The sequence below is a fragment of the Dreissena polymorpha genome, chromosome 13 (assembly GCF_020536995.1).
Source record: "Dreissena polymorpha isolate Duluth1 chromosome 13, UMN_Dpol_1.0, whole genome shotgun sequence".
Classification (NCBI taxonomy): domain Eukaryota; kingdom Metazoa; phylum Mollusca; class Bivalvia; order Myida; family Dreissenidae; genus Dreissena; species Dreissena polymorpha.
The window spans coordinates 35202886-35217787 of NC_068367.1; the positions used below are offsets into that span (position 1 = coordinate 35202886).

Consider the following 14902-nt stretch of genomic DNA (forward strand, 5'->3'; position numbering starts at 1 on the left):
TGTGTTTGGAAATGCGAACAGATGCAATTTTAAACCAAGAAAAAAGTTTATTACACTTTCGGGCGTTATTACAATTCAGGTTGTCACGCAATTGTAATAATGTTATAACTTTATTACAATTGAGGTTGCATGAGAACACCTTTTTTGTCATTCATAGGTCGTATTTCCCTATTAATAAATATTTTATATACATATATGCATTATATTTTGCAATACTCTGTGTTTGAAAATGCGATAAGATGCGATTTTAAACCAAAAGATAAGTTTATTACACTTTCGGGCGTTATTACAATTCAGGTCGACAAGCAGTTGTAATAACGTAATAACTTTATTACAATTGGTTTTGTATGAGAACACATTTGTTGTCATTCATAGGTCGTATTACCTAATAAAGATACATTTTTATATACATATATACACTATATTTTGCAAACAAATGTGCTTAAAAATGCGATAAGATGCAATTTTAAACCAAGAAATAAGTTTATTACACTTTCGGGCGTTATTACAATTCAGGTCGACACGCGATTGTAATAATGTAATAACTTTATTACAATTGAGGTTGTATGAGAACACCTTTGTTGTCATTCATAGGTCGTTTTGCCCTATTAATAAATATTTTATATACATATATGCATTATATTTTGCTATATTCTGTGTTTGAAAATGCAATAAGATGCGATTTTAAACCAAAAGATAAGTTTATTACACTTTCGGGCGTTATTACAATTCAGGTCGACAAGCAGTTGTAATAATGTAATAACTTTATTACAATTGTTTGTGTATGAGAACACATTTTTTGTCATTCATAGGTCGTATTACCTAATAAAGATACATTTTTATATACATATATACACTATATTTTGCAAACATATGTGCTTAAAAATGCGATAAGATGCAATTTTAAACCAAGAAATAAGTTTATTACACTTTCGGGCGTTATTACAATTCAGGTCGACACGCGATTGTAATAATGTAATAACTTTATTACAATTGAGTTTGTATGAGAACTCCTTTTTGTTAAATATAATTCGTATTACCCTATTAATATATATATTATATCCATGTATGCATTATATTTTGCAATAATCTGTGTTTGGAAATGTGATCAGATGCAATTTTAAAGCAAGAAAAAAGTTTATTACACTTTCGGGCGTTATTACAATTCAGGTTGTCACGCAATTGTAATAATGTAATAACGTTTATTACAATTCAGGTCGTTATTACACTTCAGGTTGTAACACAGCATGCCTCAGCAGACAGATGCGAAGCTTCGCGGCGAAATGCAACTTGCCGCCGCATACTGACGCAGCTTCAACGACTGACGCAGCATCGACTCGTTTTGCCTTGCCGCCGCGGATCGCGAAATACGTTTGTTCCGCGTTGGCTGTACTGTATAATCATGCAGCCTTTGCCTGACTGATCATTTCCAGTCCCCGAAAAAAGAAAAATGATGAATCAAGACAAATTAGATTTTTTAACTTCTTTGTTGACAGTTTGCAGTTCACAAGGACCTTTGTCTATGCCCTACTTCAAAGGAAAAAAAATATCTTTGAGGGGAAAATATTATATTTTGGTTAAAAATGATATTCTTAGAGGGGAAATTGTATTTTGAGGGGAAAACATTCTGGTAGGGGAAGACGCCGAATATCGGCGTCACTTTCTTAGTAAACCCCCCCCTGATTTGATGCATAATTCATTTCAATCGAAAGATTTACACATACAATATACATGTAATTAACACACACAAACAAGTTGTATCTTTATTGTTATCGTCTTTAAGATAATTAATTATTGAAACAATAAAATAACACGTGAGATCGGCAATGTAAATAAACGATTTTCAGTGAGCCGATGGTACGGAAATATTCCCTCAATTTTTTTTTTTGCTTCAAAAACTTTTTTTCCTGATATTTTTGCTTCAAAAAAAAAGATGCATGTTATACATAAATGCGCGTTCTACACAGAGATTTCAATAGATTTAAACAAGAGTGCCAAACTGTCACAAGATACGCCCGTTCGAAGGTTTTGGACACCATGCTCAATGCTTGAAAGTGTCCTCAAGACCTAGTTATTGACCCGGCATGACCCATATTTGAACTTGACCTAGATATCACTTAGATGTAACATCTGACTAAATTTGGTGAAGATCAGATGAAAACTACTTCAATTAAAGAGCGGACAACATGCTTAATGCTTGAAATGCACTATGTGACCTCGTTTTTGACCCGGCATGACCCATGTTCGAACTTGACCTACATATCATCTAGACACAACTTCTGACCAAATTAGGTGAAGATCAGATGAAAACTACTTCAATTAGAGAGCGGACACCATGCTAAATGCTTGAAATGCACTAAGTAACCTCGTGACCTAGTTTTTGACCCGGCATGACCCATATTTGAACTTGACCTACATATCATCTAGACACAACTTCTGACCAAATTTGGTGAAGATCGGATGAACACAATTTGAATTAGAGTCCGGACAAAGTGGCGCCGTTGAAAATGCACTAATTGACCCTATGACCTAGTTTTTGACCCGGCATGACCCATATTCGAACTTGGCCTATATATCAACTAGATGCAACTGCTGACCAAGTTTGGTGAAGATCGGATGAATACAATTTGAAATAGAGTCCGGACAAAGTGGCCCCTTTGAAAATGCACTTATTGACCCTATGACCTAGTTTTTGACCCGGCATGACCCATATTCGAACTTGGCCTAGATATCAACTAGATACAACTGCTGACCAAGTTTGGTGAAGATCGGATGAATACAATTTGAAATAGAGTCCGGACAAAGTGGCCCCTTTGAAAATGCACTTATTGACCCTATGACCTAGTTTTTGACCCGGCATGACCCATATTCGAACTTGGCCTAGATATCAACTAGATGCAACTGCTGACCAAGTTTGGTGAAGATCGGATGAATACAATTTGAATTAGAGTCCGGACAAAGTGATGCCTTCCGCCCGCCGCCCGCCGCCCGCCGCCCCGCCCGCCCGCCGCCAAGGGGTTTCACATAATACGTCCCGTATTTTATACGGGCGTATAAAAACCAGGAGTCAATGACTCCTGGACTGAAATTTTGAGGAGTCAAATTGAAAAATGCTGGGGTCAATTTTGAAGCGCGTTAATTGTGTTTTTGTCTGTACTATTCAATTTTTTAGATAAAAATATGCTCTAAGAGTAACACAATATCTTTAAAAGTTATACTGCTTTATTAAATAAAAATACCATGATACATAACACAACATATTTTAATGGATTGGTACATTAAAATCTACTTCCTTATAACACATTTAAGTCTTTTTACACATTTAAGTAACTTTAGATATGTACCGTTAGCACCTTTTCATCACATATTTATCGTCATTATATTATCATCATCCCTATGATAGCTTTTCTAACAAAACACAATCTAAATGCATGGAACATCTAGTATATCTATTACTGTTCATCCGAATACCATACATGTCCGAAATATGTACAATTAAGAATGCCTTACCGGTAGTAGTTTAATAATCCAAATTTTTCTTGTTGTTATCTGGTTTAACAAACCTTATCAAATGTTTGTTAAATCTAGTTAATGCTTTCTCCATTATTGAATCACCATAACTTGCAATTTGAATCGCCAGCTTGCTGCTTTGAATTGAACGCGGGTTGAATGTTAATTTACATTATGTCCGCCATTTACAACAGTGCCCCAGATAATTATTTGGAAAATAGGGTTTTCACCCATTGATTTTGAAAAATAGGGTGATTTCATTCTCGAAATAGGGTGAAATGAGTTATAAAAATGCAAACCTTAAAATCATCGCTGCTTTACTTCAGTTGAAGCTGCACCCTTGTATTGATTCAATAAAACTGTAAACTAATATAATTAACTTAAATAAACTGATGTTTCATAGAGTATTTAATCCTTGAAACAGTCCATATATAAATATAAAATTTCAAATTAAAAAAACCTGTTGTTAACTGACATCTTTGCAAATGTCAAACTTATCGACTGATATTTTGGCGCAACTAGCTAGGACGTCTTTCAACCTCTCTTAGACATTTTTATTTCGCATCATAAAGAGAAAATACCGAAAATGAGCAAAGCATTTTCGATCGAAGCTATTGTATTGTACGCATTTAATTTGACGAATTTGCGTTAAAGTCAAATTGGTTGCGTTTTCAATACGCATGATATTGTATTTCTTTGCATTTTCAAACATTTTAATAGGGTGAAAGACGCAGATACGCTGCTTATCTGGGGCACTGTTAACAATGTCGAAGGTCATGACGTAGCAATTTAATTCTACTCTGATAATTTATATCTAATCAAGGAAATGTGTTTTCTCAATGTTTATGTGTAGTATTATGACTTGTTAGTATAAAAAGTGAGCTGTGATTCCAGTTAATTTAAGATGGGCGTTACTCGTAATTATCGGTGGATTAACAAACTGACAAAACTCGCTGGACTTACGAGTGGATCTACGTAATTAATAGACAGATCAATTTTGTTTTTTCTTAAATTACTTTTGCCAACTTTTTAACCGTGCCGTCTGCAAAGTCTGAAAAAACCCTGCATTTATCGGATGGTCAATCATTTATCACGTAATCACTGCTGTTAATTACCCAGTTAGTGCGCACGCACTATTACGAGGGTGACATGTGTATTGGAAGAGATGAGATAAGATAAACAGCGCCCGGGGTATTCCGAGTTTCAAATACGGAAACATTCATTTCAATTTATAAGGAGCACAGCGGGATTTATTACCATGGAACTCGAGAGACTGACGCACAGGTCAAATTTTCGATGCGTCAAAATGACGCACAGCAGAAAAAAGGGTTGCGTCAAAAACGAGTCATTTTTAATTTGCTCGCGTCAAAACGCAGGATTCTGCGTCTATTGAAATCCCTGATACACAACGTTTAACGGTACTTTTTGCCAGTGGGAAACAGCCTGCAAGAGGGTGTAGTTTTGGGAAAACATATCTCTGAAGTTTGAAGTCTTACCTGCCAATGTTGTCACTGATCGTGTACTTGTCTGTAATGGGACTTAAGATTATGTTGGACGAAGGCCTATACACAGCAGAGTTGCTTGTTGACTTGATCGCATTGTGGTAGTGAACATTCTGAACTTTTGGACTGGTCATGGTGGCCTTTTATTAAGTATATCCATTCATATTCAGTAGATGCCTTTCTCTGTATGGGTGTAAGTGACTGTGCTGCAACGTCTCATCGAAAAATGGTTTGAAAGATTTTTAAGCAGCTTGTTGTTTTTTCCTGAAAGATAAATGATCAGTACATTAAGTTATGAAGCAAAGATCAAAGCTTCTTCACAAATGTATGATGGATTTTCTTCACACTTGTTAAGCGCATAGTTTTAAATTATTACTTTGATTACAGACCTTGATAGTTGCAATAATCCAACTCTCAGCCTTTTTTTCATGGAATCCAGATTAATCGGTAATATGAGTCACATAAACTTTTTTCTGGCATAAAGAAACACAAAAAGATCATACATGTAAATATATCCCTAACTAGAAATGGCGCAGCAGAGGCCGACGCGTATCCCCACGCCGAATGTTTGACCTAGGTGTGCCCCAGGGTTGGTAATGGGGCCATGCATAGCTGAGATTGACCGTATTGTCCTAAGAGAAGTTCATCATCAATTAGAAGTGAATTGGTGTAGAAATGAAGAAGTTATAGTAAAAGGAAATTTTGGGTGGGTGTGACATATGTGGGCAGGGCGCCCCAGGGTTGGTAATTGTGCCATGCATAGTTGAGATTGACTGTATTGTCATAAGAGAAGTTCAGTATCAATTTGAAGTGAATCGGTGTAGAAATGAAGAAATTATAGTAAAAGGAAATTTTGGGCGGGTGTGGTCTATGTGGGCGGGGCCCCAGGGTTGGTAATGGGGCCATGCATAGTTCAGATTGACCGTATTGTCATAAGAGAGGTTCAGTATCAATTTGAAGTGAATCGGTGTAGAAATGAAGAAGTTATAGTAAAAGGCAATTTTGGGTGGGTGTGACATATGTGGGCAGGGCGCCCCAGGGTTGGTAATTGTGCCATGCATAGTTGAGATTGACCGTATTGTCATAAGAGAAGTTCAGTATCAATTTGAAGTGAATCGGTGTAGAAATGAAGAAATTATAGTAAAAGGCAATTTTGGGCGGGTGTGGTCTATGTGGGCGGGGCCCCAGGGTTGGTAATGGGGCCATGCATAGTTCAGATTGACCGTATTGTCATAAGAGAGGTTCAGTATCAATTTGAAGTGAATCGGTGTAGAAATGAAGAAATTATAGTAAAAGGCAATTTTGGGTGGGTGTGGTCTATGTGGGCGGGGCGCCCCAGGGTTGGTAATGGGGCCATGCATAGTTGAGATTGACTGTATTGTCATAAGAGAAGTTCAATATCAATTTGAAGTGAATCGGTGTAGAAATGAAGAAATTATAGTAAAGGCAATTTTGGGTGGGTGTGGTCTATGTGGGCGGGGCCCCAGGGTTGGTTATGGGGCCATGCATAGTTGAGATTGACCCTAATGTCATAAGAGAAGTTCAGTATCAATTTGAAGTGAATCCGTGTAGAAATGAAAAAATTATAGTAAATGGAATTTTTTGGTGGGTGTGGCCTATGTGGGCGGGCGCCCCAGGGTTGGGATTGGGGCCATGCATAGTTGAGATTGACCCTAATGTCATAACAAAAGTTCAGTATCAATTTGAAGTGAATCCGTGTAGAAATGAAAAAATTATAGTAAATGGAAATTTTTGGTGGGTGTGGCCTATGTGGGCGGGGCGCCCCAGGGTTGGGAATGGGGCCATGCATGGTTGAGATTGACCGTATTGTCATAAGAGAGGTCCAGTATCAATTTGAAGTGAATCGGTGTAGAAATAAAGAAGTAAATGTAAAATAACCTAAAAAAATGAGTGATAATTTCTGACGCGGCCCCACCCCAACCGCTATAACTTTTGACCCAGGGGTCAGATCGAAATTCCAAATAGTGCAGGGTCGCACATATGCTCATAGCTACCATGTGTGTAAGTTTCAAGGTTCTAGTGCTTTTAGTGTAGGAGGAGATAGTGGCCAGGACGGACGGACAGACAGACGGACGGACAGCGGAGATAACCACAATATCCCCACCTTTTTTTCAAAAAGCGTGGGGATAATGAGCAAAGTAAAACACTTTACCTGATGTGGTGTGCTTGCAGAGTTATGATATTAATCCATGTTTTCAACACTTCAACAATTCATAAAAATGTGTAAGTTTTTGCGGCTAGATTGCACTTTACCGGTACGCAGTTGTTTACCACTATCAACAAAGCGGGGGTTTGATACTAAGGAAATATATAGGATAAAAAGGATTATTAGGTGTTGCGTTCTAGGTGTTGTGGGTTAGCAGTGTTGTTTTTTTCACCATTTTGGGAATGGGGCCGGGTCCCTTTGAATAGGGAAAATTCGCGGCATTTTGACTAAACATGGGAAATAAGTGTTGTTGTTGTTTTGCTAACAAATGCTTCAAAATTGAGGATACAAGTGTGTCAAGTATTATATTTAGTAAGGTTGATCTTATATGGATGGGTGTTGAACAAAATATTGAGATCTAAAAAAAAAAAAAAATTCTTTTTAATTTTTCATTGGGAATTTTTAGCTCCCATTAATTTGGGAAAAATATATACTTTTTTCCATTGGGAATGGGTTCGGTTACCGACCCGATTTTGAATATAAAAAAACACTGGTTATGGAATGCTTTTCCGTTCTTTTTTACGTACCGGTAAAGTGCAATTGCCCCGTTTTTGCAATGAGAAAGGTTGGGAAATTCCAAATTTGAAAATATCCATGGACTATCTCCCGATTTCGTCTATAATCAAGCAATCTCAGGAACCTCCGTAAGTTACATGAATAGTCAAGTAAGTGTGTACTCATAAATAAATGCCTGTCAATAATACCTGAAAGGGGAGTTAGACAGTATAGATAGATAGATAGATAAATAAAAGTAGGGTGTTCAGGCAGGACCAAAATTGTTGTGACATTTTTTCCATTGTAAAATGTATTGAAAATGAATATGAAAAAGTCATAAGGTGGCCTAAATTACCTAAATTCCGCTGGCCAATTTTGCTTCAATATGGATGAGGCACCTACCAAAATGTTAAGTAAACATTGGCATTCAAGCTTCAAGTGTATAATACCTGGCCGAAAGGTGAAGGTCAAGGTCACAACAAATTTAAAAATAACATTAAAACTTCTGTGGCAACAAAAGTTAATGGAAATTTTTCTTGCGGGCAGGCATAAAAGTGAACCCTAATGATTTTGGTAGGTCCAATATCTGAATTGATTCAAAAGGGGCCTGAGGGATTGAGGTTTTAGGGATGACTTTGAAAATTTGAAAATCCCTTGTTTGATTCTGCTGGTCATAATTTGATTAGATCATTAGATTCGATTTCATTTCTAAAATACTTGTGAAATTCCCTTTAATTTGATAAGTTACATGACTATTTTCAAATAAAATTTAATATCACCGCGGAAAAAAATCCAAGATGGCGGCAAAATCAAAATGGTCGATTTTGAAATTTGCCCTTTTTCATCCAAAAACATAATATTTGTTCAAATTTGTGTTGAATATGTTAGAAAACTGTCATTTTCATAACCTGGCATAATAATATTCCAATTTTCATCAAAATATCAATGTTTTTATGACTTTATTAACAACTTTTATCAAAAATCCATGGTGGCCATTTTGGGCGCCTTTATGGCGGCCATCTTGAATTTTTTTGCCGAAAAGGCCTAAATTTTCTGAAAGCTGAAAAGCAAACAAACATTTTGATGTATGTTGTTTTAAGTAAATTTTGAAAATTAAGTGGTTCCGGACTACATTTATTAAGAAATCACTAGAATTTTCTTCATTTTGGTGCCATAATAACCTAACGTTTCAACAGAGAATTTATCTCTTAAAAAACTTACACGTCTTATCTTAAAAATGTCATTACACGGAAACTACTTGACCGATTTTTTTTTTTTTTAGACTGATGCAATTGTTAAACATTACCCTTCTTAGAAATATGAATAAAATAACAAGGAAACTGCAAACTCATTAACCCCCTAATAAAAGCTCAAAGCATTCAAGTAAAACTACAGACCTTGTAAGAACCTTGTCAGAAACATTGTCCGTTTTGCTTAAAATCATGTCATATGCACATGCTTATTACATGTGAATAGGGCTGTCACGATACGCCGTGAGCGTACCGCGATATATCGTGATACGACAACACTGTTTTGTATCGCGATATTTAACTGAATACCGGTATATATCTGTGAAGAAAACAGCAGAATAACATGTTTTACAACTTCGTTAAACTCAATAACCTGACAACACTGGTATCATGCTATGACTAGAAACTATTATGAATAAAAACAATCATTGTCTGACTATAACCTTTCAAAAGGGAATCAACACAACCTAATAAACTTGATAGAAGTAGTCATTATCTCTATCGAAAACACTCTTTCTACAGTTTCCAAACTGATAATTTTATCAAATTATGTATTTAACCTCTGTGTTCATAAAATAATAATTAGATTTAAAAACCCGGTGAGACAACGCCGTACCGCGGTGCGATTTTTTTAACGACATGCACCGCGATATAACGGTTTACCGGTGAATCGTGACAGCCCTACATGTGAACTTGTCAAAGTTCTTTGTCTGATTTCATAAGCATGAGTGTCTGTTATGACTATGACCTAAGAGATAATTATTTTATAATTTCAGTTTTAAAATTTTAATTTTAAATGTTTTTAAACTTCTTTTACCAAACAGCGATGCACACAGAAAATATTTTAAACTGTGACAACAATGTTTGAATGCACATATACCACATATTTTCTCTTAAAAAATGCCATGACACAATTTGTTTATTTCAGGATTTATATCATGATGCACGAAATGTGCGACAAAATAATGAATTTCACTTACCCCACCTGCTGTTGAATAAAATGAAGACTTCAATAATGGTAACAAATATAAATTCGAAAGATCACAATTAAAACTTAATTAAAATATAACTTTATTCCAGGTAATTCTGACGTTCATGAATAAGTCGGTACAGTTAATCCAAACTTGTTTTAGATAGTCTATGTGTGTTTAGATACTTAGACACTGTTCTGTCAAGTTTCGAAATCGAGGTCACACCGTTTCAGGTGTAAGAAGTTCAACAATTTATTTTAAACGAAAATTAACAACCTTCTTGGCAGAGTGGCCTCCCTTCTTAATTGGGCACTTTGAAAGGGAAGTAACTACTGCGATACTTATGTGTAAAGTTCTTGTATGAGTGTACTCCCTTTCAATAAAAAAAAACCCATAAGGAATGCAATAAAGTGAAAAATCCTGAGGTCCGACGGCGGGATTGAGCCCGAATCTTCAGAGTGGTAGTCAGACACTATAACCACGTCGCTAAAGAGCTAGTCCAACAGCAAGGCTGTTGGGAGTGACCTTATTTCACAAAACTCCTCTTAATGTTTCAAGGCCCAGACACGCCCACTAAAACGTCTTGCATCCGCATGACCCACCCCGAAACCATTAAACAGCTCATGCCCATTTTCTGAATCGTTCGCTGGTCACCATTAAAGTAAAATATCCTGAGCTCCGATGGGAGATTGAACCCGCGACCTACAGCAATAAAAGAGCACTTATTAATTACTATGATGGGGATGTTGTAAAGGCATCCACAGAGATGATAAGGGAGACATAAGTCTTCCAAATGGTGCTTGTGGATTTAAATGTTTATGAGGTCCTTCTGCACCTAAGGCTGCATTATGTGCCGCCCAGAGTGTGTCCCAGCACTCATACCTTATTAATTTACCAGACTCACAAAAGCTGGGACCAATTTAAAACATACCTGCAATTTTCAGCTATTAATGTTTTTAATGAAAGGCATTTATCTTGGATAGGTATTGTGGGGGAAAACCCTGAGAAAACCCTTCCTGCCTGGTATGGAGACCGCCAACCAAACTCACAAGCTTCGGTGAACGGGGATTGAACCTGGGTTGCCTAGGTTGAGGAGTGAGTGTACATGTACCAACCACTGCGCCAACCGGACGGCTATGGTGACTTTGAGGGAAAAATGTGTTATGGCCATTGGGTGATATATGATATATCTAGTTGCCACAATACTGATAACGATGACATTGATAGTCAATGTGAAATAAATGATAACACTGATACCTAATAATTAGTATCATATTACATTTGTAATGTGTGTAATACAGTGGTGTCACTGCATCAGTCACCAACATCATCAGCCAGGATCCACCCATCAACAAGTGTTTCGACCCTTTAATCCTGGTACACTCTCCGGGTGGTGGGTCCGCAGTGGTGATCAGTCCACTACGTGTTGGTGACTGGCTTCCAGCTCCTCTCATCTCTTCGAGACCATAGCCAACTGGATGCCCTTTCAGCTGATTGTTCTAGTCTGCCCACAGCAGTCCTTCTCTCATGGCCCTTGAGTCCCATGGCGCCCAACATCTTCCATAGTGAATTGGCTGGGAAACCCCTTGCTCCTATTTCAACAGGGAACAGCCAGGTTCTCCATCCTTGTTGTCTGCATTGGTCCATGAGATCAGAGTACTTGGTTTTCTTCCTCTCGTAGGCTTCTTCACACCTTGTTTCCCATGGGATTGTCAATTCAATCATCACCAGGTGCTTTGCAGTGTTGGACCAGATGACAATGTCGGGTCTGAGATTGGTTTGTACTACCTCTGGAAAGACAAGCTTTTTCTGTAGGTCAACAGCCATGTTCCAATTGTCAGTTTCGTCAAGTACTGAAGATGTTGTTCTTTTGCCTTTAGGTGCTGACTGGCCTTCCTTGACAAAGTGGATGGTTTTTGGCTGTGGCTGTTTTCTCTTCTTCATTCGCTGTCTTTCAAGAATGTCTGCCATATCTCGAAGCACTTGGTCATGGCGCCATCTATATCTGCCTTGCGTGAGTGCTGTGCTGCATGCCGATAGTATGTGCTCCATGCTTCCAGTTCTGTTACACAGTTGACATGATGGGCTGTCTTGCATTCCCCATCTGTGTAGGTTAGCTGGTGAGGGTAGCAGATCATATACCGACCGCAGTAAGAAGCTGATTCGCAAAGGCTCATACTTCCAGATCTGGCCCCATGTCATCTTCCTTGGTGTGGTGTCCCATTTTGTCCATGCTCCCTGTGAGCCCATGGCTACTGCTCTAGATCTTCTCTCTTCTTCTTCCATCTTCCGCACTTCATCTACTACCATTTTCCTTTTTTCCCCACTGGCTGCTTGGCTCCATCTAGGACATGTTGAGATTCCAAGACCTTGGCGCCCGCTAGTGGTTGTTCCAACAATGTCTTTCTGCCTAAGTCTACTTTCTGCCTGGGTCACTGCCTGGCTGGCTGACCACTTTCTCCCTGTTCTTGTCTCTATGCCAGCTTTCCTGATCTTATCATCTCGGGATTCTTTCAGAGTTACCACCAGCCGTGCCTTTGATGCCTTGAACTCCTCCACTAATGATGAGAGCGGGAGTTGTAACTGGTTGGATCTTCCATAAAGACCTATGTTTGTAAAGCTTGGTGGTACCCCTAACCATCTTCGAAGATGCCTGCTTATGGTTCTTTCTAGGCCCTCCACTGTTGATGTTGCTAACTCATACAACATAAGGGGCCACATCAGGCGAGGTAGTAGTCCGTGTTGAAACAACCATGCCTTGAATTTTCCTGGTAGCCAAGACCTGTCTATTTGTTTCAACCCTTCATTTAGCTGGCCTTTGATGCGCTTTACATTATTTGTATCATTGAGGCTTGCATCATACCACTTGCCCAGGCACTTGATTGGACTATCCATGATAGATGGTATGTCTTCTCTCTGTACCTGGAGGTTGAACTTCTTGGTTGACTGGCCTTTCTTGATGATAAGGCTTCTGGATTTCTTCGGCTTGAATTTCATTCTTGCCCAAGATGTTGTACTCTCAAGAGCTGAGAGGACCCATCTAGCCTGCACATGTGTCTGGGTTGTTATAGTCAAGTCATCCATGAAGCTCCTGTTGCTTGGTAGGTAGATCCCTGACGCAGTTTTTGGTCCACGGGTTTCCTTCTTGGCAGCATTCAGGATGAGGTTCATGCCCATGACAAATAGGACAACGGAAACGGTGCAGCCAGTAATGATTCCCTTCTCAAGCCTCTGCCACTCTGTTATCTTCTCTCTCACTGAGAAGCGCAGCTGAATGTTGTCTAGGTACCCTAGGACAATCTTCTGTACATGTGCTGGTATGTGATAGTGATCCAGCGCTCTTCGTATTAGCTGGTGTGGTATGGAGCCGTATGCATTGGCTAGGTCTAGCCATACTACTGTCAAATCCTGTTGGTTCACTTTCGCTTCACGTATCAGCTGGCTTAAAGCGCTTGTGTGCTCTACACAACCAGAAAATCCAGGCACACCTCCTTTTTGGATTGAAGTATCCACATATTTGTTAGCAGTAAGGTATGTGGTCAGTCTTCTAGCGAGAACAGCAAAGAAGATCTTGCCTTCCACATTTAAAAGTGATATTGTCCTGAACTGGCTAATGTTGTGCGAGTTTGTTTCCTTAGGGACAAATAGGCCTTCTGCTTTCTGCCAGCACTCGGGTACCTGTCCTTTTCTCCATACCACCTTAATTAGGCGCCAAAGGCGACGAAGCAGTCTTGGGCACATCTTGTAGACCTTATATGGTATTCCATTAGGTCCTGGGGCAGAGCCAGCTCTAGCTTTCTTCACTACATCTTTCACCTCAGCCAGGGTGGGTTCTTTACTGTCAAGTGCTATAGTTGGAGCTGGTTCAGGCATGATGTGTGCACATGGGCCCAAAGGGTCATCTCTTCTGGTGTCAGAGTGTGTATCCCTCAGGTGGGTCTGTATCTCCTCCATTGAGCTGTTGAGGATGCCTGATTTCTCCTTGTCTAGCAACTTTTTGGAGAACTTGTATGGGTTGGCTATAAATGAAGTCCTTTGTTGTGCTCTCTTTCGTCTGTTCTTTCTTGCTGTCTCTGCTTTTCTGAGTTCCCTCAGTTGCTTTCTCTGCAAGTCTCGTAGCTCTTGCAATCCAAGTTTCTCCTCGTCTTTGGCGTTTCTATATGCCTTTCTCAGTTTCTTAAGCTCTTGTCTAATGGCCTGTATCTGCCTCTCTCTCCTGTTGGGTTGACTTGACGGTTTGGAATGTTTTGGTACATAGACTCCATATCGTTCTTTGCCAACCGTGTAAATTAGGCTTGTCATGGCCACTAGTTTTCTCTCAACTGCCCCTTGTAGAGTTGCTTCCAGGATAAGATCTAGCTCGTGATCAAAGTCTGTCCATGCCTTTTTATTCGAAGTCTTTGGCCACTCTATTCTTGGTCTCTTTTCCTCCTCTGGTGTTGCTGGTGGGGTCTTATGCGGTACTTCTTTTACTGGTTCAGAGTCATCTTGGGTTTGAAGTAACTCAAGGAGAGGATCAATCTGGGATTCATCAGGAATCTGTGTGCTGTCAGATGGCATCTCATCTGCAGAGAGGTCTCTAGTTCTGTGGGTAGCCTCCTGACTAGTGTCCTCCTGCGTCTCACCAAGGATTAAACTTGTGCGCTGCTTCTGGGATGCCTTTTGACCACATGCCGATCTTGCCTGGTGAATCCGTAGACCCCTGAGGTTCTTACAGATTTTCCCGCACTTACATCTAACTTCTGCCGGTGTTCCAGTCAGTGTCGTTTGTACTAGCCGTGTCGTCATTGGTTTATCCGTCCGGTTGAGTCTTTCATCCTCCCCTACTCTCGTAAGACTCTGGGGGTATTCTTCTATTAGTGAGTCTGTAGCTGTTGTATGTGGGTTGCCCTCTCATGAAGGCTACATTCTGGGGTGCCAACCCATTATGTCCCGTCCCAGTCTATT

At 39.2% G+C, this 14902-nt stretch overlaps 2 protein-coding genes across 5 annotated transcripts in view; both read right to left on the minus strand.

The window, feature by feature from the left end:
• Positions 1 to 10187, minus strand: part of LOC127856544 (uncharacterized) — a 74903-nt gene extending 64716 nt beyond the window's left edge. For 3 of the 4 annotated variants that reach the window (XR_008038115.1, XR_008038116.1, XM_052392821.1), the window contains exons 1-2: positions 9965 to 10187; positions 5007 to 5276 (exon numbers count right to left, since the gene is read on the minus strand). Coding sequence is in view for 2 of the 4 variants with exons in the window: in XM_052392821.1 (XP_052248781.1) it covers positions 5007 to 5146 (140 nt within the window). In the remaining 2 variants the exon portion in view is untranslated. The remainder of the gene's footprint in view (positions 1 to 5006; positions 5277 to 9964) is intronic. The other variant, XM_052392822.1, reaches the window with a different exon arrangement.
• Positions 10188 to 12258: 2071 nt separating this feature from the next.
• LOC127854577 (uncharacterized) lies at positions 12259 to 14743 on the minus strand. Its single transcript, XM_052389640.1, has 2 exons — positions 12376 to 14743; positions 12259 to 12335 (listed from the first exon to the last, which is right to left on the minus strand). The coding sequence occupies exons 1-2, from the start codon at positions 14741 to 14743 to the stop codon at positions 12259 to 12261; spliced, it is 2445 nt and encodes an 814-aa protein (XP_052245600.1).
• Between the last annotated feature and the right edge of the window lie 159 nt (positions 14744 to 14902).